The sequence below is a fragment of the Chiloscyllium punctatum genome, chromosome 11 (assembly GCF_047496795.1).
Source record: "Chiloscyllium punctatum isolate Juve2018m chromosome 11, sChiPun1.3, whole genome shotgun sequence".
NCBI classification, from domain to species: Eukaryota; Metazoa; Chordata; class Chondrichthyes; order Orectolobiformes; family Hemiscylliidae; genus Chiloscyllium; species Chiloscyllium punctatum.
Window position 1 is genome coordinate 84,504,556 of NC_092749.1, and position 26,256 is coordinate 84,530,811.

General features: G+C 40.7%; 1 protein-coding gene across 7 annotated transcripts in view; it reads right to left on the minus strand.

Annotated features, from left to right (window-relative positions):
* Positions 1–266: 266 nt before the first annotated feature.
* myo6a (myosin VIa) overlaps positions 267–26,256 on the minus strand; it is a 256,768-nt gene continuing 230,778 nt past the window's right edge. For 6 of the 7 annotated variants that reach the window (XM_072581145.1, XM_072581147.1, XM_072581149.1 and 3 more), the window contains 8 exons: positions 24,068–24,228; positions 23,921–23,962; positions 23,591–23,620; positions 20,493–20,531; positions 14,007–14,110; positions 10,566–10,697; positions 9,614–9,829; positions 267–2,091 (listed from right to left, as the gene is read on the minus strand). In XM_072581145.1, the coding sequence (XP_072437246.1) occupies positions 1,892–2,091; positions 9,614–9,829; positions 10,566–10,697; positions 14,007–14,110; positions 20,493–20,531; positions 23,591–23,620; positions 23,921–23,962; positions 24,068–24,228 (924 nt within the window). In that variant the 3' untranslated portion in view covers positions 267–1,891. The remainder of the gene's footprint in view (positions 2,092–9,613; positions 9,830–10,565; positions 10,698–14,006; positions 14,111–20,492; positions 20,532–23,590; positions 23,621–23,920; positions 23,963–24,067; positions 24,229–26,256) is intronic. The other variant, XM_072581151.1, reaches the window with a different exon arrangement.

Here is a 26,256-nt window from a genome sequence, read left to right on the forward strand (position 1 = left end):
CACAATCCATCGACAAACTGAATGAAATAATGAGCATGGCATCAAGACACTTCAACTTTATGATCACACCTTCATGAAGTCAAGTAAGTGACTAAAGAGGTCATTGACTATGCTACTAGTGACACATATTCAACAAAAAAGTATTGTAAAATGGGTTAGATAGTCAAACCCCATTCCTGGCTTCAAAAAATGAAACAATACATAATTTACCAGAAGAGTTGACACCATCAGCAAAAGATACAAAAGCATAAACATGTTCCAAGACATCAGGTAAGGAATGTGTTTATTTTCTGTATGCCACCATTGAAAACAGATCATTCAAAATCAAATGGTAAAACTGTGTAAAATCTTAACAGACTTTGTTCCAAGTGGTTCAGGAAGAATCATGAAAACATGAACTGTTGTTTTCAGGTCGAGCTTGTAGATCAGATCATTAGAGAATCACTTTGCACATTTGAAATCATAAATAAATAACCAGCCTACTTACAGCAAATTCTACCCAGTTATCAAGTTAAAGACTTTGACAAAAGAGAGATTGGGGGTTTCCACAAAAACTATAACTGCCATGCAGTGCAAGACTATGCTGGCCTACTTTCAGAGGCTGACACTTTTATTCCCCTGTTCTAGTCAGCTGTACACAAATCCCATCTGCAGAGATAATGCATTTCTTTTAATTTCAACAGCAATGAAAGGACACAAAAGGAGCCAACAGACTCCATCTTTCAGACTGGGAAGTTGCTTTTATCCAAATCTCTGAAAAGGCAACTTGTCACCATTAACTTCAGCAAGAAAAACTTTCTGCATATGGCTTTAGTAAGTTGAAATGGTGAAAGGAGTGAAATCAAATTTTACTGGAGATATTAAAGGAAAAGCTTGTGTTCCTGCTCATTCTTAAAGATTATACTTCTTTCATGAGAAGCTAAAGAAGATACAGCACAATGCTTAACTTATCTGGGAAATTGCAAGATTCCCCAACCATTTCCAGGAACAGATTGTTTGAAAGGAAGGGTCTGGTACAAAAAGCATTACAGTTCCAGTTTTAAGATATTTCACTGTAGTGTTTATGGAAGGTCAATGTGTTTGATTATTAGAATACACCAAAAAAAAGACTTCACGACACAAAAGAAACATCACATAATTAGAAATTAATAAAACATTCTACAATTAACAAAATCTATTTGGGTCAAAGAGGCACAACATGATTATCCAAAATTGTAGGGCTTGAAATAAATAGGTTTTTTTTTAAGAACCCAATATCAGGACCCACTAATTATAAGGATTGCAGGTTATTTCATAATTCCAGAAAACTGCAACCTTCAAGTATATCTTTATAATCTAGCTGTGAAATGTGATATCAGTGTTCAAACTACTGAATTAGGGTCTCTAAATTGTTGGTCATGGACAGTAGCAGCTGTTCCCATTACGGTCTTTTACAAAGCAACAAATAACATCTAACAATTCAATCAAAAGTGATAGCATGCGGATTTTTAAACTACTCTGGATAAAACCATATATTTCGCAACAAATAGGACTTTGAAAGAACTAACACATTGTAGATCAGCCACCTTCATTCTTTGCTTAATATCGCAAATGTCACTGTGGCATTTTTGATAAACCGTGATTCACTCCAGATGCATTACTCCCGATTGTTTACTACACAATTTTAAGGAAATTGGGTTAGTGTCACCGAATATTATTCCTAATTTTATTTGATTAGTTTTACTCATTACCATTGCACAACATAGTGCTCATGAATTCTGGAAGTTAAAAAAACATTTATTTCAAGCTCAGAGATCTATTTTTGTCAGGGAGGAGTAGTCTTCCCTTTGTTCCATTCACAAGTCTTTTCATCTAAACCACTACTTGTAATGAGGGCAAAAACTATTCCATTCTACTGCATAAGGTTCTGGAGCATTGCTGTGGCGTATGTGGGCCTGGCTTGCTTGCTCTCAATTGCATTGCGGAGATACGTGACTCCACCACAACGCTCCCACACTTCTTCAAACTGCCGTGGTAGGATCTCAGCTCCTCGTTTCCGAGTGAGCCCCGTCTCATCCAGGCTTAGCTCACACATCTCCATGTCATCCTTACCTAAAATATAATGCAGAAATATTTTGTGAAACCTACAGAAGAGGAGAAAGCTAATCGTTCCAGTCTAGAAAGGAAGAGATGCAGGTAGTAAATCCTAAAGGCAGTAACATTAGTTCCCAAGGTTTGAATACACTTTTATATGGCATTAAATCAAACTGAAAAGTTTCTCTGCAGGCTAAATGTCAGCATTCCAACAAAGTATTCAAGGTTAATCATATGAATCTAGTGATTAGTAGTGACTTTGTATTAAGACTTTGAGTTGAAAAGGGTGACGCAGGAAAAGCACAGCAGGTCAGGTAGCATCCAAGGAACAGAAAGTTGACACTTTTGGGCAAAAGCCCTTCATCAGGAAGGAGTGTCTCCATGTGAAAGAAAATCCATGCAATAGTGGCTGCAATTTATACTGGGCCAAAATGCTGAAAATTACAGTTAACTGGTTAACCTGGATAGATAGAGTCATAGAGATGAACAGCATGGAAACAGAATCTTCGGTCCAACCTGTCCATGCTGACCAGATATCCCATCCCAACCTAGTCCTACCTACCAGCACCTGGCCCATATCCCTCCAAACGCTTCCTATTCATATACCCATCCAAATGCCTCTAAAAATGTTGCAATTGTACCAACCTTCACCACATTCTCTGGCAGCTCATTCCATACCCGTACCACCCTCTGCGTGAAAATGTTGCCCCTTAGGTCTCTAGTTCTGGACTCCCCAACACCAGGGAAAAGACTTTGTCTATTTACCCTATCCATGCCCCTCATAATTTTATAAATCTCAATAAGGTCACCCCTCAGCCTCTGACACTCCAGGGAAAACAGCCTCAGCCTTTTCAGCCTCTCCCTGTAGCTCAGGTCCTCCAACCCTGGCAACACCCTTGTAAATCTTTTCGGAACCCTTTCATGTTTCACAACATCTTTCCGATAAGAAGGAGACCAGAATTGCATGCAATATTCCAACAGTGGCCTAACCAATATCCTGTACAGCCGCAACATGACCTCCCAACTCCAGCACTCAATACTCTGACCAATAAAGGAAAGCATACCAAACGCCGCCTTCACTATCCTATCTACCTGTGGCTCCACTTTCAAGGAGCTATGAACCTGCACTCCAAGGTCTCTTTGTTCAGCAACACTCCCTAGGACCTTACCATTAAGTGTATAAGTCCTGCTAAGACTTGCTTTCCCAAAATGCAGCACCCCACATTTATCTGAATTAAACTCCATCTGCCACTTCTCAGCCCATTGGCCCATCTGTCAACTACATTTCCAATTTTGGCGTCATCTGCAAACTTACTAACTGTACATCGTATGCTCGCATCTAAATCACTTATGTAAATGACAAAAAGTAGAGTTCACAGGCCTCCAGTCTGAAAAACAACCCTCCCCACCACCCTCTGTCTTCTACCTTTGAGTCAGTTCTGTATCCAAATGGCTAGTTCTCCCTGTATTCCATGAAATCTAACCTTGCTAACCAGTCTCCCATGGAGAACCTTGTTGAACGCCTTACTGAAGTCCATATAGATCACATCTACTGCTCTGCCCTCATCAATCTTCTTTGTTACTTCTTCAAAAAACTCAATCATGATTTCCCACGCACAAAGCCATGTTGACTATCCCGAATCAGTCCTTGCCTTTCCAAATACATGTACATCCTGTCCCTCAGGATTCCCTCCAACAACTTGCCCACCACGGAGGTCAGGCTCACCGGTCTATAGTTCCCTGGCTTGTCTTTACTGCCCTTCTTAAACAGTGGCACGTTTGCCAATCTGCAGTCTTCCGACACCTCACCTGTGACTATCGATGATACAAATATTTCAGCAAGAGAACCAGCAATCACTTCTCTAGCTTCCCACAGAGTTCTCGGGTACACCTGATCAGGTCCTGGGGATTTATCCACTTTTAACCATTTCAAGACATCCAGCACTTCCTCCTCTGTAATCTGGACATTTTGCAAGATATCACCATCTATTTCCCTACAGTCTATATCTTCCATATCCTTTTCCACAGTAAATACTGATGCAAAATATGCATTTAGTGTCTCCCCCATTTTCTGTGGCTCCACACAAAGGCCACCTTCCTGATCTTTGAGGGGCCCTATTCTCTCCCTAGTTACCCTTTTGTCCCTAAAATATTTGTAAAATCCCTTTTGGATTTTCCTTAATTCTATTTGCCAAAGCTATGTCCCCATTTTGCCCTCCTGATTTCCCTCTTAAGTATACTCCTACTTTCTTTATACTCTAAGGATCCACTCGATCTATCCTGTCTATACCTGACATATGCTTCCTTCTTTTTCTTAACCAAACCTTCAATTTCTTTAGTCATCCAGCATTCCCTATAACTACCAGCCTTACCTTTCACCCTGACAAGAATATACTTTCTCTGGATTCTTGTTATCTCATTTCTGAAGGCTTCCCATTTTCCAGTCATCCCTTTACCTGCAAACATCTGCCTCCAATCAGCTTTCGAAAGTTCGTGCCTAATACCGTCAAAATTGGCCTTTCTCCAATTTAGAACTTCAATTTTTAGATCTGGTCTATCCTTTTCCATCACTATTTTAAAACGAATAGAATTATGGTCGCTGGACCTAAAGTGCTCCTCCACTGACACCTCACTCACCTGCCCTGCCTTATTTCCCAAGAGTAGGTCAAGTTTTGCACTCTCTCTATTAGGTACATCCACATACTGAATCAGAAAATTGTCTTGTACACAATTAAGAAATTCCTCTCCATTTAAACCTTTAACACTATGGCAGTCCCAGTCGACATTTGGAAAGTTAAAATCCCCTACCATCACCACCCTATTATTCTTACAGATAGCCGAGATCTCCTTACAAGTTTGTTTCTCAATTTCCCTCTGACTATTGGGGGATCTACAATACAATCCCAATAAGGTGATCATCCCTTTCTTATTTCTCAGTTCCACCCAAATAACAGCTGTGCTGAGGGAAGATATTCCTGGAAATACATCCAGGGAAGTTAAGGACTTCAGTGTGGAATACAACTGACTGGGGTTTCCTCTGGTGCAGTGGTAGTATCCCTACCTTTGCACCAGGAGGCCTGAGTTCAAGTCCCACCTGTTCTAAAGGTGGGTCACAGAACCTCTGAAAAGGTTGACAGCAAAATATCTACAACTCAAATGACTAAGTCTGTGAGATCCAATCGGTGCCATTTTGGAATGGCCTCTCCTGCTCACTGGCACCCTACCTCTTACCTGTTACTTGTTGCTTATAAGCTCAGGCCTGACCAATGTGCTGTACAGGCAAGTGGCCTTTAAAAGTGAGATCGCTAGAGTTCAAGATATATACATTCCTTGGAGGGTGAAGAGCAAGGTTGGCAGGAATAGGGAACCCTGGATGACAAGAGATATTGAGGCCTAGACCAGAAAAAGGAGGAAGCATGGCTCAGGTACAGGCAGCTAGAATTAAATAATATCTCTGGAGGTATGTGGGGAACATAGGAGCTCACCGAAGGAAATCAGGAGTACAAAAAAGGGGACACAAGATAGCCTTGGCTGAGAAGATTAGGATGAACCCAAAGAAGTACTTTAAGTGTATTAAAGGAAAAAGAATAACTAGAGAGAATATAGGGCCTCTCAAGGAGCAAGTGTTCATGTATGTGTTGAACCTCAGAAGATGGGCAACATCCTCAATGAATATTTCTCCTCTCTGTTTACCGTGGAAAAGGACATGAAGACTTGGGAACTTGAAGTTACTGGTGATATCTTAGGGACAGTCCATAAGAGCAGAGGTAATGTTGGATGCATTAGAACGTATGAAGGTGGATAAATCTCCTGGTCTTGACCAGATATACCCAAGAAAACTGCAAGAGGCGAGAGAAGAAACTGTAGGGGCCCTGGCTGATATTTTTGCAGCAAAGAACAGTGAACAAAGAAAATTACAGCATAGGAACAGGCCCTTTGGCCCTCCATGCCTGCGCTGATCCAAATCTTCTATCTAAATGTGTTACCTATTTTCTAAGAGTCCATATCCCTTTGCTCCCTGCTCATTCATGTATCTGCCTAGATACATCTTAAATGGCACTATTGTTCCCACCTCTACCACTTCCACTGGCAATGTGTTCCAGGCAACCACCACCGTCTGCATAAAGAACTTTCCCCTGTCTCACTTTGAAGTCGTGACCCCTTGTAATTGAATCCCCACTGTGGGGGCAAGTTTCTTGTTACCCACCTCGTCTATATCTCTCATGATTTTACAGACCTCAATCAAGTCCCCCCTTAACCTCAGTCTTTCTAATGAAAATAACCCTAATCTACTCAATCTTTTTCATAGCTAGCACCCTCCATACCAGGCAACATCCTGGTGAACCTCCAATGCACCCTCTCCAAAGCATTCACATCCTTCCGATAATGTGGCAACCAGAACTGTACACAGTATTCCAAATATGGCCAAACCAAAATCTTATGCTACTGTATCGTGATCTGCTAACTCCTACTCAATACCCCATCCGATGAAGGAAAGCATGCATATGCCTTCTTGACTACTCTGTTGGCATGCGTTGCCACCTTCAGGAACAATGGACCTGAACACCCCGATCTCCTTGTACATTAATTTTCCCCAGAATTTCTCCATTTACTATATAGATTACTCATGAATTGGATCTTCCAAAATGCATCACCTCACATTTGCTCAGATTTAACTGCACCTGCCATTTCTCTGCCCAATTCTCCTATCTATATTCTGCTGTACTATCTGCTACTTCACCAATCTTAGGGTCATCTGTAAACTTGCTAATCAGACCACCTACACCCTCCAAATCATTTATGTACATCACAAACAACAGTGATCCTAGCACGGATCCCTGTGGAACACCACTCGTCATAGTTCGCCATTTTAACAAACTCCCTTCCACTACATCTCCCTCTTGCTCTCTTGTTGCCCAGCCAGTTCTTAAGCCATCTAACGAGTTCACCCTGGACCCCATGCAACTTCACCATCTCCATCAGCCTATCATGGGAAACCTTATCAAATGCCTGACTGAAGTCCATGTATATGACATCTGCAGCCCTTCCCTCAATCAACTTTGTCATTTCCTCAAAAGATTCGATTAAGTTGGTAAGACGTGACCTTCCCTGCACAAAAACATATTGCCTATTACTGATAAGCCCATTTTTTTCCCCCCATTTTATGGGAATAGATCCTATCCTTCAGTATCTTCTCCAGCAGCTTCCCTACCACTGACGTCAGATTCACAGGTTTATAATTACCTGGATTATCCCTGCTACCCTTATTAAACAAGGGGATAACATTAGCAATTCTTCAGTCCTCCAGGTCCTCACCCATGTTCAAGGAATTAGCCACGGTGAGGTCCTGGAAGTCTGGAGTGTAGAGAATGTTGTGCCCTTATTTAAGAATGGCTGCAAAGAAAAACCTGGGAACTATAGATCAGTAAGCCTAACATCTGTGTGTTACTTCAGAATATTCTGAGAGATAAGCTGTGCATGCATTTGGAAAGACAGGGTTTGATTAGGAGCAGTCAGCATGGCTGTGTGTGGGGGAGATCATGCCTCAAATTTATTAGAGTTCTTTGATGAAGTGACAAGAAAGGTTGATGAGGGTAGGGCATTAAACATAGTCCATATGGAATTCAGTAAGGCCTTTGATAAAGCTCTGGAAGGTTAGATCACATGGAACCCAGGGGGAGCGGGCAAACTGGATACACAATTGGCTTGAGGATAGGAAGCAGAGGGGAATAGTAGAAGGATGCCGATCAGACTGGAGGCTTATGGCTAGTAGACAACCTCAGGTGTCAGTACTGAGCCCATTACTGTTTGATATCTATATCAAATGATTTGGATGAGAATGTACAAGGCACGATTAGTAAGTTTGCAGATGACAGTAAAATAGGCGGTATCATGGACAGTGTGGACGGTTATCAGAAATTGCAGCAGGACCTCAATCAGCTGGGGAAGTGGGCCAAGAAATGGCAAATGAGTTTAACGTAGATAAGTGTGAGGTCTTACATTTTGGAAAGTCAAATCTAGGTAGGAGATTCATGTTGAATGGTCAGACTTTAAGGAGTATAGCGGAACAGAGGAACCTTGGAGTTCAGGTGCACGGCTCGTTGAAAGTGAAGTCACAGGTAGACAGGGCTGTGAAAGTGGCTTTTGGTACACTGGCCTTCATCAGTCAGGGCATTGAGCATAGAATTTGGGAAATTATGTTGCAGTTGTACGGGACGTTGGTGAGGCCCCACTCGGAGTATTGTGTTCAGTTTTGGTCACCTTGCTATAGGAAGGATGTTATTAAATTGGAAAGGGTGCAGAAGAAATTTACAAGGATGTTGCCAGCACTCAATGGACTGAGTTATTAGGGAGAGATTGGACTGGCTAGGCCTTCTTTTCTTTCGAGCGGAGGAGACGGAGGGGAGATCTTATTGATGTGTATAAGATCATGAGAGACATGGACAGGTAAATACATTCAGTCTTTTTCTCAGTGTTGGGAATTGAGGTCTAGAGGGTATCCCATTAAGCTTAGAGGGGAAAGAATAAAAGCAAACCAGAAGGGCAACACACAGGGTGGTAAGCATATGGAATGATGTTTTTCTCCCTCACAGGGTGGTAAGCATATGGAATGAGTTGCCAACGGAAGTGGTTGAAGCGGATACATTAATGTGATGCTGGAAAAGCGCAGGTCAGCTAGCATCCAAGGAGCAGGAGAATCAATGTTTCAGGCACAAGCCCTTCTTCAGCCCTTCGTTCCTGAAGAAGGGCTCATGCCTGAAACGTCGATTCTCCTGTTCCTTGGATGCTGCCTGACCTGCTACGCTTTTCCAGCAACACATTTTCAGCTCTGATCTCCAGCATCTGCAGTCCTCACTTTCTCCCCACGGATACATTAATACCGATTTAAAAGGCATTTGGACAAATACATGAATAGGAAAGGTTTAAAAGGATATGGGTCAAGTGCAGAGAAACAGGGCTAGCACAAAGAGACATTTTGTTCGGCATGGACCAGTTTGGGCCAAAGGGTCTGTCTCCATGCTTGTAGGACTTCATGACTCTTTTAGTAGTAGTACTGGAGACAATGCTCCAATATATAAGGTAGACAGGAGATTGGGATCTTTCTTTTAAAAACAGTTATAAATGAGAACATAGAGAATAACATTAAACCACCCATTAGGTGGAAAAAAAACACTTAAAGAGGCAGAGAAAAAAGATCTGGGAACTTTAACAAATGTATCTTTAAGGGTCAATGAACACATATTTAAAAATAGCTAGAGGACAGCGAGCAAAAACAATAAGAAAACTTTCGGCCTACTTTCTAATTTGAAAGTATTACTTACACCAGACACGTTACAGTGCACTTGATGATTCATTGCTACCAAGAAGGTGCTTCCATACTAAATATTCAAGGATAAAATTAATGCGCCGTACCAGACACAAGCTTATGTCAAATAGATTAGAGATGAGGATTTATTGTAAAGTGTGTAAAGGTTTGTAAAAAGCAGAGTTCATGCATACAGTTCACAGAAAGACGGCTGTCACACACACAGACACCTACCAGCTACCAGGAGTATGGGGGCTTTGTCTGGATGCAGTTCCATCTGACGTGCAATCCAAGGTCCATCAAAATGGGCGTACCACCAGCCTTTCTTCTTGTTCTGGGGCTCTTTGTACTGGTCAGCTGGACGGATAAATGGGATGCGGAAATAGCGCTGGGTCCGATTCTGAGCAATCTCCTGCTGCCGAGCTTGTAACTGAGGGGGATTTTGCCGAGCTGTTGTAAATGAATAAGCATATTGCATGACAATATGGATCAGACTTGGACTTCAGAATTAAACTGGCAGCTGTAACCAGGAATGAAAATCTTCAATAATGTAGGAACAGCAGACTTCACAACTCCCTTAATCCCACAATTACTGTTTATTAAATATAGCTATTAGAAAACATGCAATCTGTATTTCATTTTCTTATAGCTTTGACATAGAAAAACCATCCCAAGCTGCTTTAGAAGTTGAATCAGAGGAGACTTTGGATTCAATCTCTAAAGCAGCTTGGGATGGTTCTTCTTCTGATTCATATAAAAACTATTTCTTATAATGGAAAGTTAAAAGGGAAAAAAGGTGCAAATTTACCAGCTACTTTTTATGATTTCAGAACAGCCAAAGATTTCCAGTCAGTCAATTAAATTCTTTCAAAGCGTACCCCACTGTTTTGGTCTAAGAAATGTCAAGTACAAATTTTTCCAAACAACATGAAATAAGCATCTAATTTTTCTTTTAGAGTCATGTTATTGAAGAGGTAAGTATTAACCAAAACACTGATACAAATCCAAAGAAAGAACGCTAAGGAGACATAAGGAAACAAGCAGAATGGGAAGTTCAAAAACAGGGAAAGAACCAAATATTAAAGAAAGATACACAGACCAGTCATCAAAAAGCCAGATGTAAATAGAATCCAATAGAATTGACAAGTTCAAATTTCATTACGTGCTCAATTACTCCAGTTCTTACCATAATCAGTAACTGATTTTGGAGCACGTTGTTCTGCTTCAGCATTGCGCTTTTTATTTCTGGATTTCCAGGCATGATAGACCTTCAGCCGCCGATGGAATTCCTCTCTGCATGCTGCTAACAGCTCAATATCTGCAGTAACGTACATAATTGAGTACAGTCAGATTCTTCAAGGAAGGACTGGGGACATATTTATTCAATGAAGACCCCATTCTTCATTGACATCCAACCAGGAAGAGTTCTTCTGTTGGTCACTTCTGAAAGTGCAATAATGAGAGGGAACTCTCCCAAAGTGATGCGATAAGCAAGTTCTTGAAGAATGTGCATCTACCTTGCTTGCACTATAATGTTAACAACCTGTTAGATCACTGCTCCCCTTGTGACAGGAATGTTTTGCGGTTGCAGCTTTGGAGGAAAACAAGTCGGTAAAGAAAGAAGTAGTTCAGGCACAGCCATCTTTCTGAATACAAAAACACAGCTCCTTGTCTTAGGGTTGTCCAATTCTTCTCCTTCCCCATCTTCAGACATCAACACACACATGAATAACATTGTTTGTTCAATTATCTCTGAATCCAGACTTTGTACATCAGAAATTTGTTTAGTCATGAGAGATTCTCAGTTATGCTTTAGTATGGGTTTACCGGATAGTCACATTCGTGCACTTTCCAGAAGAGTGTAGTCAGATACAGGAAACTTGCCTGATATTTATGTTCTATAGACTAGGGAGTTGAAGTTAATTATAAACACAATTAACCAAGAAAACATTCCCAGCAATATAATTAGGCAGGCACGCTAAAAACAAAGAACAGGTTTTTTGGAAGGATGCATAAAAATTTGATAGAAATAGTGGGACATAAAGTAGAAAAGGGAGTTGGAGAAGATGGCGGAGTTTGGTCAGAGCATTGACTATAGGAGTTAGGAGGTCATGTTGCAACAGGACAGGACATTCGTTGCACCACGTTTGGAGTATTGCGTGCAATTCTCCCACCTCTCGGAAGGATGTTGTGAAACTTGAAAGGGATTCAGAAAAGGTTTACAAGGATCCTGCTAGGGTTGGAGGGGTTGAGCTATAGGGAGAGGTGAATATATGGAGGCTGTTTTCCCTGGAGTGTTGGAGACTGAGGGCTGACCTTATAGACATTTATAAAATCATGAGGGACATGGGATAGGATAAATAGACAAGGTCTTTTCCCTGGAGTGGGGGAGTCTAGACTGGAGGGCATAGATTTAGGGTGAGAAGGGAAGATCTAAAAGGAATCTAAGGGGCATCTTTCTCATGCAGGTGGTGGTGCATGTATAGAATGAGTTGCCAGAGGAAGTGTGGAGTCTAGTACAATTACAACCTTTAAAAAGCATCTGGATGGGTAGATGAATAGGAACGGGTTAGGAGGGATATGGGTCAAGTGCTGGCAAACGGGACTAGATTAATATAGGATATCTGATCAGCATGGACAAGTTGGAACAAAGGTCTGTTTCCATGCAGTACATCTCTATGCCTCTAAATGGAGTGGCTCAAGGAAACATATTCTAATGCATAAGGTCCCTTCAGCTATCTGTACAATTTGTAGTAGTGGAGTGAATTGAGATGGACAGGTCACTAACAGGGATGGGAAGTGCAACAACCTACAAACAAACAAGAATGTCAACACAAAAGCCAGAAAGACAAATCAGAAACAAATTTCCAGAAATGCTCAGCAGTTGTAAGCAGATAGCGGTTAACTGAGTTTTTCAGTTCACTATGTTGCTAGACTTAGTAATTTCCACATTTTGTATTTTCACTTTATAGTAAAAATTTAAAATACAAGTTTATTTTAAAGTTTGAGACAGTCAGATACACAAGTGAGCACAGGGATGGTGGGAAATTGGGACTACAGAAGATGGACAATGAAATATTGGGGAGTGTATAGGAATAGTTGAGCCTCGAGGGGGTAAAAAAATTCAATCAGGACTTCAGCCCAAGGTTAGCTATAGCAGTGATCGTATTGAGCGGTGTCGTAGAGGTGAATCAAGGGTGGTCTGTGTAATGGAGGGGTAGGTTCAGCTTGGATATCAAGATAATAAACAATCTGGTTCAGTTTGGGAAAGCAGTGTGGAAGGGAGTGGATTCCGCAACAAGAATGGAGTTTTGTTAGCCAGGCCTAAAACAGGGGCTTCAGCTTTACCAACACTGAACTGAAGGAAACTAATGCTGATCTAAAATTGCATGTTGGATCAGCAGTTTAATAGTGCAAGGAAAGCGGAGGTGGTCAAGAAAGCCAGAAGAGACATAAAACTGAGTGTTTCCAACAAACCTATGGAATTTAATTGCGTATCTGCAGATGATGACGTCATGCATCAGGGAAATGGCAATAAGAAGGGAAGGCCAAAGATAAATCATTGGGGACCCAGAAACAATGAAGAAGCTCTGGTGATCACTGCATAGTGGACAGTGGAACAGAGCAAGAGGCAGTTCCATTCAGCTAGAAAAGGTGGAAAAGCGCATAGAAATAAGACGGAGTCATGTTGGCCGCAGGTTAAGCGAGGATGTAAATAAGCAAAGGTTAATTTCCCACAATCATAGTCAGTGGGCAACATGGTGACTCAGTGGTTAGCATTGCTGTCTCAACGCCAGGGACCCGTGTTCGATTCCAGCCTTGGGCAACTGTGTGGAGTTTGCACATTCTCCCCGTGTCTGCATGGGTTTCCTCCGGGTGCTCCGGTTTCGTCCCACAATCCTAAGATGTGCAAGTCAGGTGAATTGGCCATGCTAAATTGCCCATAGTGTTAGGTGCATTAGTCGGGGGTAAATGTAGGGCATGGGAATGGGTTTGGGTGGGTTGCTCTTAGGAGGGTCGGTGTGGACTTGTTGGGCCAAAGGGCCTGTTTCCATACTGTAAAGTATCTAATCTAATCTAACAATACTCCCAGGCAGTGCATTCTAGATTCCCTTCACCTTCTAGCTGAAAAGAAATTTCCTCAAGTTCCCTCTAAATCTCCTGTCCTACACCTTAAAATTGTGCCCCTTCGATACTGACCCTTCAACTGCAAGGAGCAGCCGCTCCCTATCCACCCTCTCCATGCCCCTCGATCAGGTCCCTCCATCAGCCTTCTCTGCTGCAAAGAAAACAACCTGAGCCTATCCAGCCTCTCTTCATGGCTAAAGTGCTTCACCCCAGGCAAAATCCTGATGAATCACCATTATACCCCCTCCAGTGCAATCACATCTTATTTCAGTTATTACGTTACTGACAAGAATGACATTCTACTGTACCTTGATAAAGCATAAAATATAGCAATTCTAAAAATCAGTTTATTGGAAATATACTGATATTAAATAAATATAAAGACATAATCTTTAGTTGGGATGCCACTGTCTCAAGTGAACCAATACCACTCTTAAATGGACTTGAGCCATGAACTGCAGCCAAGAGGAAAACATTGTTAGATTGAGAGGATTCTTACCACAAGAGGTGTTGATGACATCTCGCAGTTCAGCATATTTCCATTTGGCGAGATCATATTTCTTTGTGCCAGCTGCTGCCTTTGTAGCCTGGACTTCAGGACTTCTGTTGACAAGAACGAACACAGTGAGAACATGGCAGACTGAGAGAACATGGAAGAAGATCAAATGTAATTAGGTATTAATGGTAGGTTTGGATATTTCTTGAAGGGCTTATTGCCAAAACGTTGATTCTCCTGCTCCTTGGATGCTGCCTGACCTGCTGTATCTTTCCAGCATCGCACTCTTGACTCTGATCTCCAGCATCTGCAGTCCTCACTTTTGCCTAGTTGACAACATGCCAGCTCTGCTGAGACCAAAGGCAGTAAGCTTAAAAACAGGATGTGCACGCAGGGGTGAACCAAAATGGATGACAGAATTCTTACTTTGAACTTACAGATATAAAATTTTGAGTCCTGAAGGTTGCAACTGCGGAAGATGTGGTGCTGCTCTTCAAACGTATAATCAGCTTTGCTGGTACAGATGGGTTTGCCTACTGAGTCAGTATTGGTGGAAGTCAGTAACAGGGAAGGAGCAGTCACTTTATTGAGTGTTTTCTATAGAACCCTCCAATAGCAGCAGAGAGATGGAAGAACAGATTGGATAGCAGATCTTGGAAAGGTGCAGGCGGAGGATGAAAACGATAGCATGGGAGAAAGACGGTGTATTGAAAAGACAAGCAAGTGGAAGGTCAGGGTCTTTCTTACAGAGTAGAGTAGAGGTTTACTACAAAATGGTCATTCAGTCTGTATTGGATATTGTCAATACAAAAGAGGCTGCATTGTGAACAACAAACGCAGTAGACTAGATTGAAAGTAGAAGTAAATCGCTGCTTCAATGTGTTTGGAGCAGTGGACATTAAGGAGGGTGGAGGTCAAAGGTCTACTATTACACTCTCTGCAATCCCATGAGAAGATCCCAATTTGGAGGTAGAGTAAGTGGCCTGCAGCGTTAGGATAGATGGTGATGGGAGAGTGGATGAGGATGTCAGGGAGGGAACTTCCTTGTGGAAAACTGACCATAGAGGACAGGGTTGAGTTTGGTGGTGGCAATCTGTGAGAAATGGTCACAGTGTCAGGAAATGATTCTTTGAATGTGGACACTGGTGTGGACAGTAAGGGCAAGGTGAAACCTGTTCTTGTTATTGGAAAGGGTGAGGGCAGAAATAGAGGATATGGATCAAACACAGCTGACAACTATGTCAACACCGGTGGGGAGGAGGACTCCTTAGTTGAGGAAAAACTACAATGTTGTGACTGTAACGGAGTCAGGAATTTCACAGGGGCAGGAATGGTTGCTGGATGTTCCAGGTTTAGATCTTTTAAAAAGAACAGGGAGGTGGGTAAAAGATGAGGGGGAGTAGCACTGTTAATGAGATAGTGCATCACAGCTGCAGAAAAGGTGGTTGTTGAATTGGGTTTGCCTACTGAGTCAGTATTGGTGGAAATCAGTAACAGGGAAGGAGCAGTCACTTTATTGGGCATTTTCTATAGACCCCTCCAATAGCAGCAGAGAGATGGAAGAACAGATTGGATAGCAGATCTTGGAAAGGTGTAGATGTAACAGAGTTGTTGTTATGGGTGACTTCAACTTCCCCAATATTGATTGGAACCTTCTTAGTGCAGATGGTCTGGATGGAGCTGATTGTGTCAGGTATGTCCAGGAAGGATTCCTGACTCAATATGGAGATAGGCTGACTAGGGGGGAGACCATATTGGATTTGGTGTTAGGCAACAAGCCACACCAGGTATCAGATCTCTTGGTGGGAGAGCATTTCAGCAACAGTGACCACAACTACCTCACCTTTACCAAAGGCATGGAGAGGGATAGGAACAGATAGTGTGGGAAGGCATTTAATTGGGAGAGGGGAAATTATACTGCAATTAGGTGGGAGTTGTGGAGTATAAATCGGCAACAATTGTTCTATGGGAAATGCAGAGAAATGTAGAGAATGTTTAAGGAGCATTTGTTGCAAGTGTTGGATAATGTTGTCTCACTGAGACAGGCAAAGAATAGTAAGGTGAAGGAGCTTTGGATGACAAGAGAAGTGGAGCTTCCCATCAAGAGGAAGAAGGGAGCTTACTTAAGGTTGAAGCAGCAAGGATCTGGCACATCTTTAGAGGATCGTAGGCTAGGAAAACAACTCAAAGATAGACGGAGGAGAGCTCAGAGGGCGCATGAAAGAGCCTTGGAGGGAAGGATTAGGGAAAACCCAAAGGCGTTCTATACTTACATGAGGAATAAGACACTGATCAGAGAGAGGATAGGGCTAATAAGGGATAGCGAAGGGACCTTGTGCCTGGAGTCTGAAGAGGTTGGGGAAGCCTAAATGAGCTTTTTGTTGCTGACAGTGAGAATACCATGGACCAGGTTGATAGGCTTGAGCAGATTGATATTAACAAAGTGGATGTGCTGGAAATTCTGGGAAGCACCAAGTTGTTAAGTCCCCAGAGTCAAACAAGATATATTCAAGGTTACTATGGGAAGCGAGGAATGAGATTACTGCATCTCTGGTGATGATATTTGCATCGCCACTCTCCATGGAAGTAGTGCTGGATGTTTGGAGGGAGGCAAATGTTTTCTTTGGTTCAAAGAAGGGAACAGAAAAATCCCTGGGAATCATGGACGAGTCAGTATTATGGCTGTGGTAAGCAAGGTACTGGAAAGGATTCTGAGTGTTACGATTTAAAACTATTTGGAAAAACAGTTTGATTAAAGGCAGTCATCATGGCTTTATAAAGGGGCGGGTCATGCCTCACAAGCCTTATTGAGTTCTTTGACGATGTGACGAGACAAGCTGACGAAGGTCGAGCAGTGGATCTAGTGTATATGGATTTCAGTAAGGCATTTGATAAGGTTCTCTGTGGTAGGCTCATTCAGAAAAAGTTAGAAGATATGGGATATAGGGAAATTTGGCTGTCTGGATACAGAATTGGCTGGCCAAAAGAAAGCAGGTGAGTAGTAGTGGACAGAAAGTATTCCGCCTGGAGGTTGGTGACCAGTGGTGTCCTGCAAGGACCTGTTCTTAGGCTTCTGCTCTTTGCAGTTTTCATAAATGACTTGGATATAGAAGTGGAAAGGTGGGTTAGATAATTTGACACAAAGATTGGTGGAGTTGCTAGATAGTGTTGAGGGCTGTTGCAGGCGATAACAAGACATTGTCAGGATACAGAGCTGGGTTGAGAAGTGGCAAACTGAGTTCAACCTGGATAAATGCGAAGTGATTCCTTTTGGAGCACTATTTGAATGTTGAATACAGGGTTAAAGGCAGGATTCTTGACAGTATGGAGGAGCAACGGAATCTTGGGGTCCATGTACAGAGATGCCTCGAAGTTGCCACCCAAGTTGATAGGGTTGTTTAGAAGGCATGTGGTGTTTTGACTTTCATTAATAGGGGGGGGATTGAGTTTAAGAGCCACAAGGTTTTGCTGCAGCTCTATAAAATGGTTAGACTAAACTTGGAACATCGTATCGGATTCTGGTTGCCTCATTATAAGAAGGATGTAGATGCTTTAGAGAGAATGCAGAGGATATTTACCAGGATGCTGCCTGTATTGTAGGGCATATTGTCTTAAGAGGAGAGGTTGAGCGAACTCAAGCTTTTCACACTGGAGAGAAAAAGGATGAGAGATGACTTGATAGAGGTGTACAAGGTAATGAGAGGCATAGATAGAGTAGATAGCTGAAGATGTTTCCCGAGGATAGAAATGGCTGTCACAAGGAGTCATAATTTTAAGGTGGCTAGAGGAAGGTATAGAGGAGATGTCAGAGTGGTAGGTGCGTGGAACGCACTGCCAGTGGTGGTCACAGAGTCAGAGATATTAGGGACATTTAAGCAACTGCTGGACAAGCACATGGACGGCAGCAAATTGAAGGGTGTGTAGGTTAGATTGATCTTAGATTAATGTAAATGCTCAGCACAACATTGTGGGCCAAAGGGTCTGTGCTGTACTTTTCTATGTTCTCTAATGGAGAATGCATTGGAGGCATTCCTGTGGAAGGTCGAAAGATCAGAATAAATGCAATAGAGGCAGAGAAATTGGGAGAATGAAATGGAGCCTTTGTAGGAGTAAGGGTGGGAACAAATGTAGTCAAGCTAACAATGGTAGTCAGCGAGCTTGTAGTGGATATTGGTGAACAGACTATCCTCCAACATAGAAACAGTGAAATCAAGTAAAGAGTCAGAGATAGAGGTGAAAGTGAGAGAAGGAAGGAGAGAGACCACTGTGTTTGCAGAACAGCATTTGATAGATTGGAAGTACAAGTTTGGAAATACCAATAGCTCTAGTTCTGGTATGTGAACATAAATATGTCCACTGGTTGTACATTCTACCAAATGAGACAAATTCTGCTCCCAAACAAATCACAATTACATTGCTATCTGCCTTTATGAATCCACTCTAATTCAAATGAAATCTCTTTCTTTCAGTTCCCCACCCAGTGCCAGAACATCTCCAATCAGAGACCAAAGATTCCACATTCAGCTGTCAGAGATATAATAATATATTAAGATGTAAATCAAAAATCACCTTAAACAGGAATGAACATAAAATGAAAAAGAATCAAAGCAGCTCCCAATCTACCTGAAATGGCGAAACACTAAGAAATGAAGCTAAGCTCCAAAGATTCTCACAGGTGAAGACAGCAAACCTCAGTCTCTCCAATACAGTGAAAGGGAGTTCCAAATAAGTGCAATGAGTCATCTCCTAAACAGCAGGAGTTCAGGAACACCAGTGAGTTGAATGGTCAGTTACTTTTCTTTGGTGGTTTGAGGGACAAGTATTGGCAGGGACATCAAGTACTCCTTGTCCTAACTGGCTCTTTGAGTCTCATAAAGCTACATGAGCCATTAGAAACACTAATTCTGTGTCATGTCCTTTCATCAGCTATAATACTTCCAGCAAACAGTACTTTCCATTTTGATGGTAGGCTGAGCTCTGCTTTTCAATTCACTAAACAAATGAATAACAGTAAGCTGAAGCTTTAATCACGTTTCAAAATGAATTTAACCAGGACTACTTACTGTAAAGAGTTTCTCTGCAAACATCACCATGACACACTAACCGTACTTTGTTTAGGTCTAAGGGATTCGTTGCTTTGTCCTCAAAGTTTGGAATTAAGGATCCAACTACCTGAACAATCCATGGTAATTTAATGTCTTTCCCATACCATGCAGCTGAGATCCACTGGTATTTTGTGTAGTGCATTTCTCAAGAATGAGACGGCTGGTACATTTTCACACAGCAGTTACACTGGAAGAATAACTGGTTCCAATATTTGAAATGCACTCATTACAAAGAGATTGGCAACAGTATGCACATTCTGCACATGTGCCAGGTGTTCCCAGAATTGTTGAATGTGGATGCTAGGTCAATTTTGAAAGCTACAGTGCCTTGAAGCAATATTCAGGAGCAAAACCTGTATCTCTACAGCTCTCATTGCTTCATCATAGAGTCATAGAGATAGTCCAAGGGAAAAAAAATCCACCATAACCAAAGTGAGTTGAGTGCTTGATTAATCATTAATCTTTAAGGGAAGTTAAATCTCAATGAAATATTCTACTAAAAAATCTAAAGTCCAATCTGGAAGGGAAATCAGATACATATTTGAAAATAAAAAAAGAATGCGGAGGTAAATGAGTGGGGAGTGGGATTAAACTTTATAGCTTTTCCAAAGAGTGTCTACATGCACAATGGTAATGTGCAGTAATAATTTATTAAAGCATTGATCAAACAGTAGAGGCTTGTGACTCATTCTGGTTCAGTACCACAAGTGCAGTAACGTCAAAAAACAGACCAGCAATTGCAATGAGAAAGATCAGATCAAGTAACATTTGTATCCATCAAGAAAAACATACAAGCATAGTTGGCTGTAGAAAAATTATGCTGAGAAAGATACATTTTTAACCTCAAATTCCCTGATAAAATTTATTGCAATGGATCTTGCAAATTTGTATTCTGTTGTCATAAACTGCAAACCAATTTTCTTATCATGGAGAAAGTGGATTGCTCAACAGTCTGTCTCATCAGCATGAGCTCAAGCTCCTGTACAAGAAGTTGTTGATACTGTGCACAGTGTTATATTAATTGAAAATCTTTTTGTTACCATTTTCATTAAAGCAGCTAGAGCTTTGCAAATTAGGTTTTGGGGAGAACAAAATCTTCAAAAATTAATCCAGCATCCATTTAACCCAACTCCTAAGAGAGGCACTGCATCATATTATCCTTTGTAACTAACAGTGAGCAACAATACAAAGCTGTACAATTAATTAACTGATAGTGCAGATGCATCTGCACTATCTGCCAAGAGCCCCAGCCCAAGTAATATGTTGATTCCAATTATAGACAGTGGCCTTATCAAAATTTGCTATGAAAATGTGCATGCGTATGTGATTTTACATGAGCTGTTGGTATCTCAATGCATGTTTTAAGCAACAAGATGTTACCTACCTAGCCAGATAATCTGACATTTCTTTGGCCATTTCTTCCCTGTAACATAAACAAGCATGTTTATAAGTAATTGATAGAGGATTCAGAATCATCACATTTCTGGGAAAGTATTTAAGATGAGTTGACATTAACAGCAGATAGGAGAATGTTAATAATTAGATATGTATGAAGGCAAATGATGATAAGTCACTCATACAGATGGCCCAGACAACTTCTGTACACACATGCTGAGAATGGAGAGAGAAGAGACAATATCTTTACAAAATCCATGATGTTTGTAAGCAGCAGGAAAGCTGGCAGTACAGTTCTTATTATTTTTACACCATTTTAACAAAGTGAGGCAGTGGTATAACAGATTATGCATCCTTCTGTAGAGCAGCTGGCTTCTGTACACATGACACACAAGCACCCTTTGATGTTTAAATCAGTGTCACCCCCTTTTACATATTATGGACTGCCCTGAGTTTGATTTCTAAAACCTCTCATTATAAACCTGGAAGGAAAGCAAAGCTATGATGAAGGACAAGAGTTCATCTGAACAAAATTAAGATTTTCTGAAAAACATGTTTCAATTAAACAAATCAGTGACTCTCTGGTTACCTCCATAATAGCATTATATGTAGAGAGTTAGGGATAGCCTTACAAATAGAACAAAGGTTACATTTCTCCACAGCTGCATTTTTTCAAACGAATATGAATCATTTGATACTCCATTGGAATTCTAATCCTCAGACTGCAAATTAATTCACAGCAATCCTTCCAGATTCAGATGCGAGTGAGTAAGTTATAGATGCAAACAATCAAGAATTTACAAAATAGAATTCCAGCTATTTGGAAAACACCTTTTCAAATTTCCAACCAACGAAAACCCCTGATGAAATATCCAAACTGGAAGTTTCAAGACAAAGGAAACAAAGATGGACGATAAGCTTAGTGTATCTTAGAGAAATGTTTAGTTAATATAAAATACATTAAATAGAAAGAAAAAAAGTGTGAGATTAAAAAATTAGTATTAAAAAAGTCAGAATTAAGGCAACATGGTAAGGTCATCTGAAGGATTCAAATGATTTCATTTTTATTATTTATTCTGCAATATTACAAATAGCATTTCAGTCATAAATATCTCATGTATGGACTTACAGTATTTTAGGACTGCTTTTAGTTTTGATTAAAATGAAGATGGTTAGGTGACCTGTGCAGAAGTTTAGGTTATAATGCGGTTCAAAGTTTAAAGGAAGGCTCAGACTGTTGTGCTAAGAGGGCTTGACATGTTCACACTTGGAGACAACAGCAGCAACATCTGTGCTTACAATGGCCAAACAGCTGATCTCAAAGTCCCAAGGAGCTATTAAAAATTCCAATTTGTAAACTGTTCCACTTTAAACATTCCAGTTATTATTTTCAACAGAGAATTGAGCAGGGGTCTCAAGAGCTAATCAGCATTTCTACTCATATACAAGGCCTATGTAATCCTTGTTACCATGGAGAAATACTTTGAGAGAGGGACATTCGTTAGGAAATCATTGAGAGATCAGGCCACAAGGCTTTCTCAAAATATTAATGCAGCTAATGGACAAGTTAGCTTGCCTGGATACTGGAAGCTGTAAATCCAAACATAATTTAACTTGTTTCGGTGTATTCTGACAAACTTCCATGGCAATCACACAACCTGAGGTCGGACTTAAACCCACACCTTCTGGCCCAGAGGTGTGTACACTGCCACTGTACCATAAGTCACATAATTCAATGCCCAGTTTTAAAGTTATGCAATCTCTGCTTATTTTGGTATCTATATATAAACTCTTATGTTCAAATTTACAACAGAAGCACTTCCCGAAACCTATCTTCAATTACCTTCCTGCCACTTTAAAATGCCACGTACATTTTAGGTTGTCATGTGTATATGGTGGTTTTCATTATAAATGTGTATACAGAAATTGAGACCTGCCAGGTTTCCATTAGGTTACAGCAGGAAAAGCACAGCTTTACACATAAATTAATTTGAATTTTATTCAAATGAAAGGTTTGAACCTGAAGCTAAGTTTGTGTTTCCACTGACGTGCCAGAACTGCTGAGTATGTTCCTCATGCCCATTCTTAGCTTCTCACTATCTGTAATATATCTTCCCTCTTTTTCAATTTTACTCGGCGGTGGGGGGGGGGGAATGGAGTTAATGTAAGTTGGCTCAGTTGACTACATGGCTGGCTTGCGATGCAAAGTTATGCCTATAGCATAGGTTCAGTTACTACACTGGCCCAGGACGTGATGAGTGACCCTCAAGTAAACGTACCACCAGTTAGCTCTCTAATGAGAGCACGCAATCCTATGGTCTATTAACATTATAGCAACTTTATCTTTACCCTTAGACTGGGCTGGACAAAGGAATGCAAATCACCTTTGTCAAATCATGCTTTTCTGAAAAAACTGCCTAGAAGGTATTGCTGATGCATCCATAAAACTGGAAGCATGTGTGACAATCTTAGAATTTGGACCACTGGTGGGGGCAAAATCCATGACAAAACTTTATGAATCCAACAGTTTTATCTGTCTCATCAGTGGAAAACTTTCTATTGCAGATGCATTAACATCAACCAGACCAAAGGTTAGTTATAGGAAGGTGATAACTAGTAAATGTTCATTCATTAAATCGCAATAATATACTGTAGCCCAACATTAATCAGAGTACTGTCTAGTACACTAGCATGAGACTTCTCCATCTCTCCCACCAGCAGTCTACCATTCATGCAGTCTAAATTTAGTGCTAGTTTGCCCAACGTCTGTAATATTTAGCAACACTCACTAGGAACTGGTAGCAATTAGGTCTGAAGAAAAATAATCTAATCTGATTTGGAGATTCAGTAGTTATAAACCATCATCATTCCCACTGATACAGCAAGGAAATAGACGAGCAACAATCAATGAAAAAGTGATGAACCGGAACAATCAGGTTCAGAATAATTAAGTGTAGTTTTAGCTGTTTTGTTGAAAGTCAAAAGAGAGCAGACCAATGTACCGTCACCATAATCACAGTCAACAAATCTCCATCACCAATGCCCAAAATTGCAAATAAAACAAGAATAATAACTGAAAACTCATACATTGTCATTTTGGATTGTGGTCCATCAGATCTGGAAATAGAACACACTTTAGTTAGACTCTGCTAGGCACATAAACTTCACACCTTCCGACTAGCACACAGCTTGCGGTAACTCTGTACATGCATTTTATTGGTGTTCTATTAGTTTTACTTTTTTCAGACTAAAATTAATCTCCAAATTCATGCAAAAATTCTGATTAAAAATCTGAATAAAATCATCTGGATTTATTAATTGCGAAATTCTTTGAATCTGTATGGAGGAACTCTAGAATTAATATACAGCATGATTTACTAAATGTGCAAAATAGAAATACAGGTTACATATCCATACTTAGCAGCAACTGCAACTGGACGGATTTGTTTAACTTCAACACTGTGAAAGAAAAGACATTTATTATTACACTTGCAGCACAAACAGGGAGATGAATCAGGGGACAAAAATAATGGAAGGGATTTTAAAATACTTTTAAACCCCTACCTCTTAATTCCTGTGTCCATTGGGGATTCATCATAAATGAGCTCAGACTCACTTCTTGCAATCCTCATGGCAAGTTCCCGGTCACGCCGCTCTTGTTCAAGCAGGGCCTGCTTATGAGCTTCTTCCTCACGCTCTGTGGCGAGCTGAGCCTCCAAGGCAGCCTGCAAAGCACAAAGGTATTAATCAGGCCACTTAAATTAAAACACCTAGCTGTGTAGACCTTGATAGTGGTGAAGTTATTCATTGTCGTTACTGACAAGAATGTTAAAAAGCAAAAATGGGAATTATCTACTGAACATGCAGTTTGAAGCTTTTAAAATGACAAAGATGGGTCCACCAGCATCCTTTAAAGTCTAACCAAATCATTTCACTTATTTCAAATCAACAATTGACTAAATCCAGATGTCAAGTTGTTCCTATAACATTAGCATTATGGATATGAGGAAGTAGATAGATTTTTGAATATCTAGCAAAAACCAGGGTCACATCAATGAAGTGGTAGAGGATGAAAATCTTTCTGGCAATAATTGAAGTGGAAGGAAGGAAGTGGATTGAGCAAATCAATATCAACACAGGTGTCATGGGAATAAAGCCAAAAGGCTTGGTAGTTATTAGGATGGGAAGTGCTGCCAGTGAGTGAGTGAGTGAGTGAAAGATAGCTTTTCTCTTGGCTTCTACAGAATGCAGCTTAAAAATGTGTTGCTGGAAAAGCGCAGCAGGTCAGGCAGCATCTAAGGAGAAGGAGAATCGATGTTTCGGGCATAATCCTGAAGAAGGGCTTATGCCCGAAACGTCGACTCTCCTTCTCCTTTGATGCTGCCTGACCTGCTGCGCTTTTCCAGCAACACATTTTTAAGCTCTGATCCCCAGCATCGGCAGTCCTCACTTTCTCCTTATACAGAATGCACCATAAGAACAATTCTTCTGAGGTTTAAATCAAAATGAAAGGGAAATAACCTTAACTAAAATTCAGGAAAATCCATTTAGTTCCAAGGGAGAACTTCTGCATTATTGATTGTTGCGAGATTATCAGAGCAGAAATTTGGTCTGATTAAACATTGAATAGAGTGAAGCCATAATTTGTTTTTGTCCCAGTTCCAGATTCAACTTCCTTGTTGTCAAGGACATGTCTCTCAGGCAACAGTCTAAGAGAATGGTGCCATATTTTATCCCAAAAGAAGTTTCATGCCTTATGTCTGTTCAATTACTAAAATAATGTTTTACCACCTCCAAACTCTGCCTAACTTTGCCCACATCTCTTGCTCATCTGCTGCTCAAACCCACATTCACACCTGTTACTTATAATCAAGACCCTCCTCAATTGCATGCCACATTCTACTTTTCATCAACTTGAGGGGATTCAAACATCTGCAGCCCACGTCCTTACTCACACCAAATTCTGTTCCTCTATCAGCTCGATGGTCACTGACATACTTTGGCCTATGCTCAAATATTTAATTAGTTTTAAAATTCACTTCTTGTTTCAAATCCCTCCAAGGCCTTCCTTTTCTTTTTCTCTACAGTCTCCTCCAGCCCTTAAACCCTCCAATATCTGAACTGCACAAATTCCGGTTTCTCAAGCATCCTGGATTTCAATTGCTCTGCCATTTCAGCTGATTAGGCCATAAAGCTTTAGAATTTTCTATCTGAACTTCCATCTCCTTAAGTGGAATTTTGACTCCTCATGTCTTGTGAAATGTTTTGGGATGTTTTGTCATGTTCAAATAGCTATACCAGTTGTTTCTGTAGATTTGTCAATTCTGCAATATAAGCCTGTATGCATAAGGGAACAACACAACTTTATATACATTTGTGAAGCTAAATTACAATACAGAAGGCATACCATGTGAAGCAGAAGATATTAGTAATTATGAAAGACTTCAGCATACCACAGGTGTCATAGCTACTGCATCAAAGAGATTAACTTAAACAGAGAATTCAACTTTAGCTCAACCATAATCTCTTCTGGGAAAGGAAGAGCAAGTCCTTCAGTGATATCCTTCAATAGTAGGCATTTGACTGTTTCACAGCAACCTAACCTGATGTCCAATGTCAAAAATGGGATCCCATCTCTGAAACCAAGTTTATATTATGGCAAGGTATTGTATTTGAAGACTGGAAGTCTGCAGTGCTCAAGAATTTCATACAATGTTAAACCAAACTACTGCGATCTTATTACTCTTCTGAAT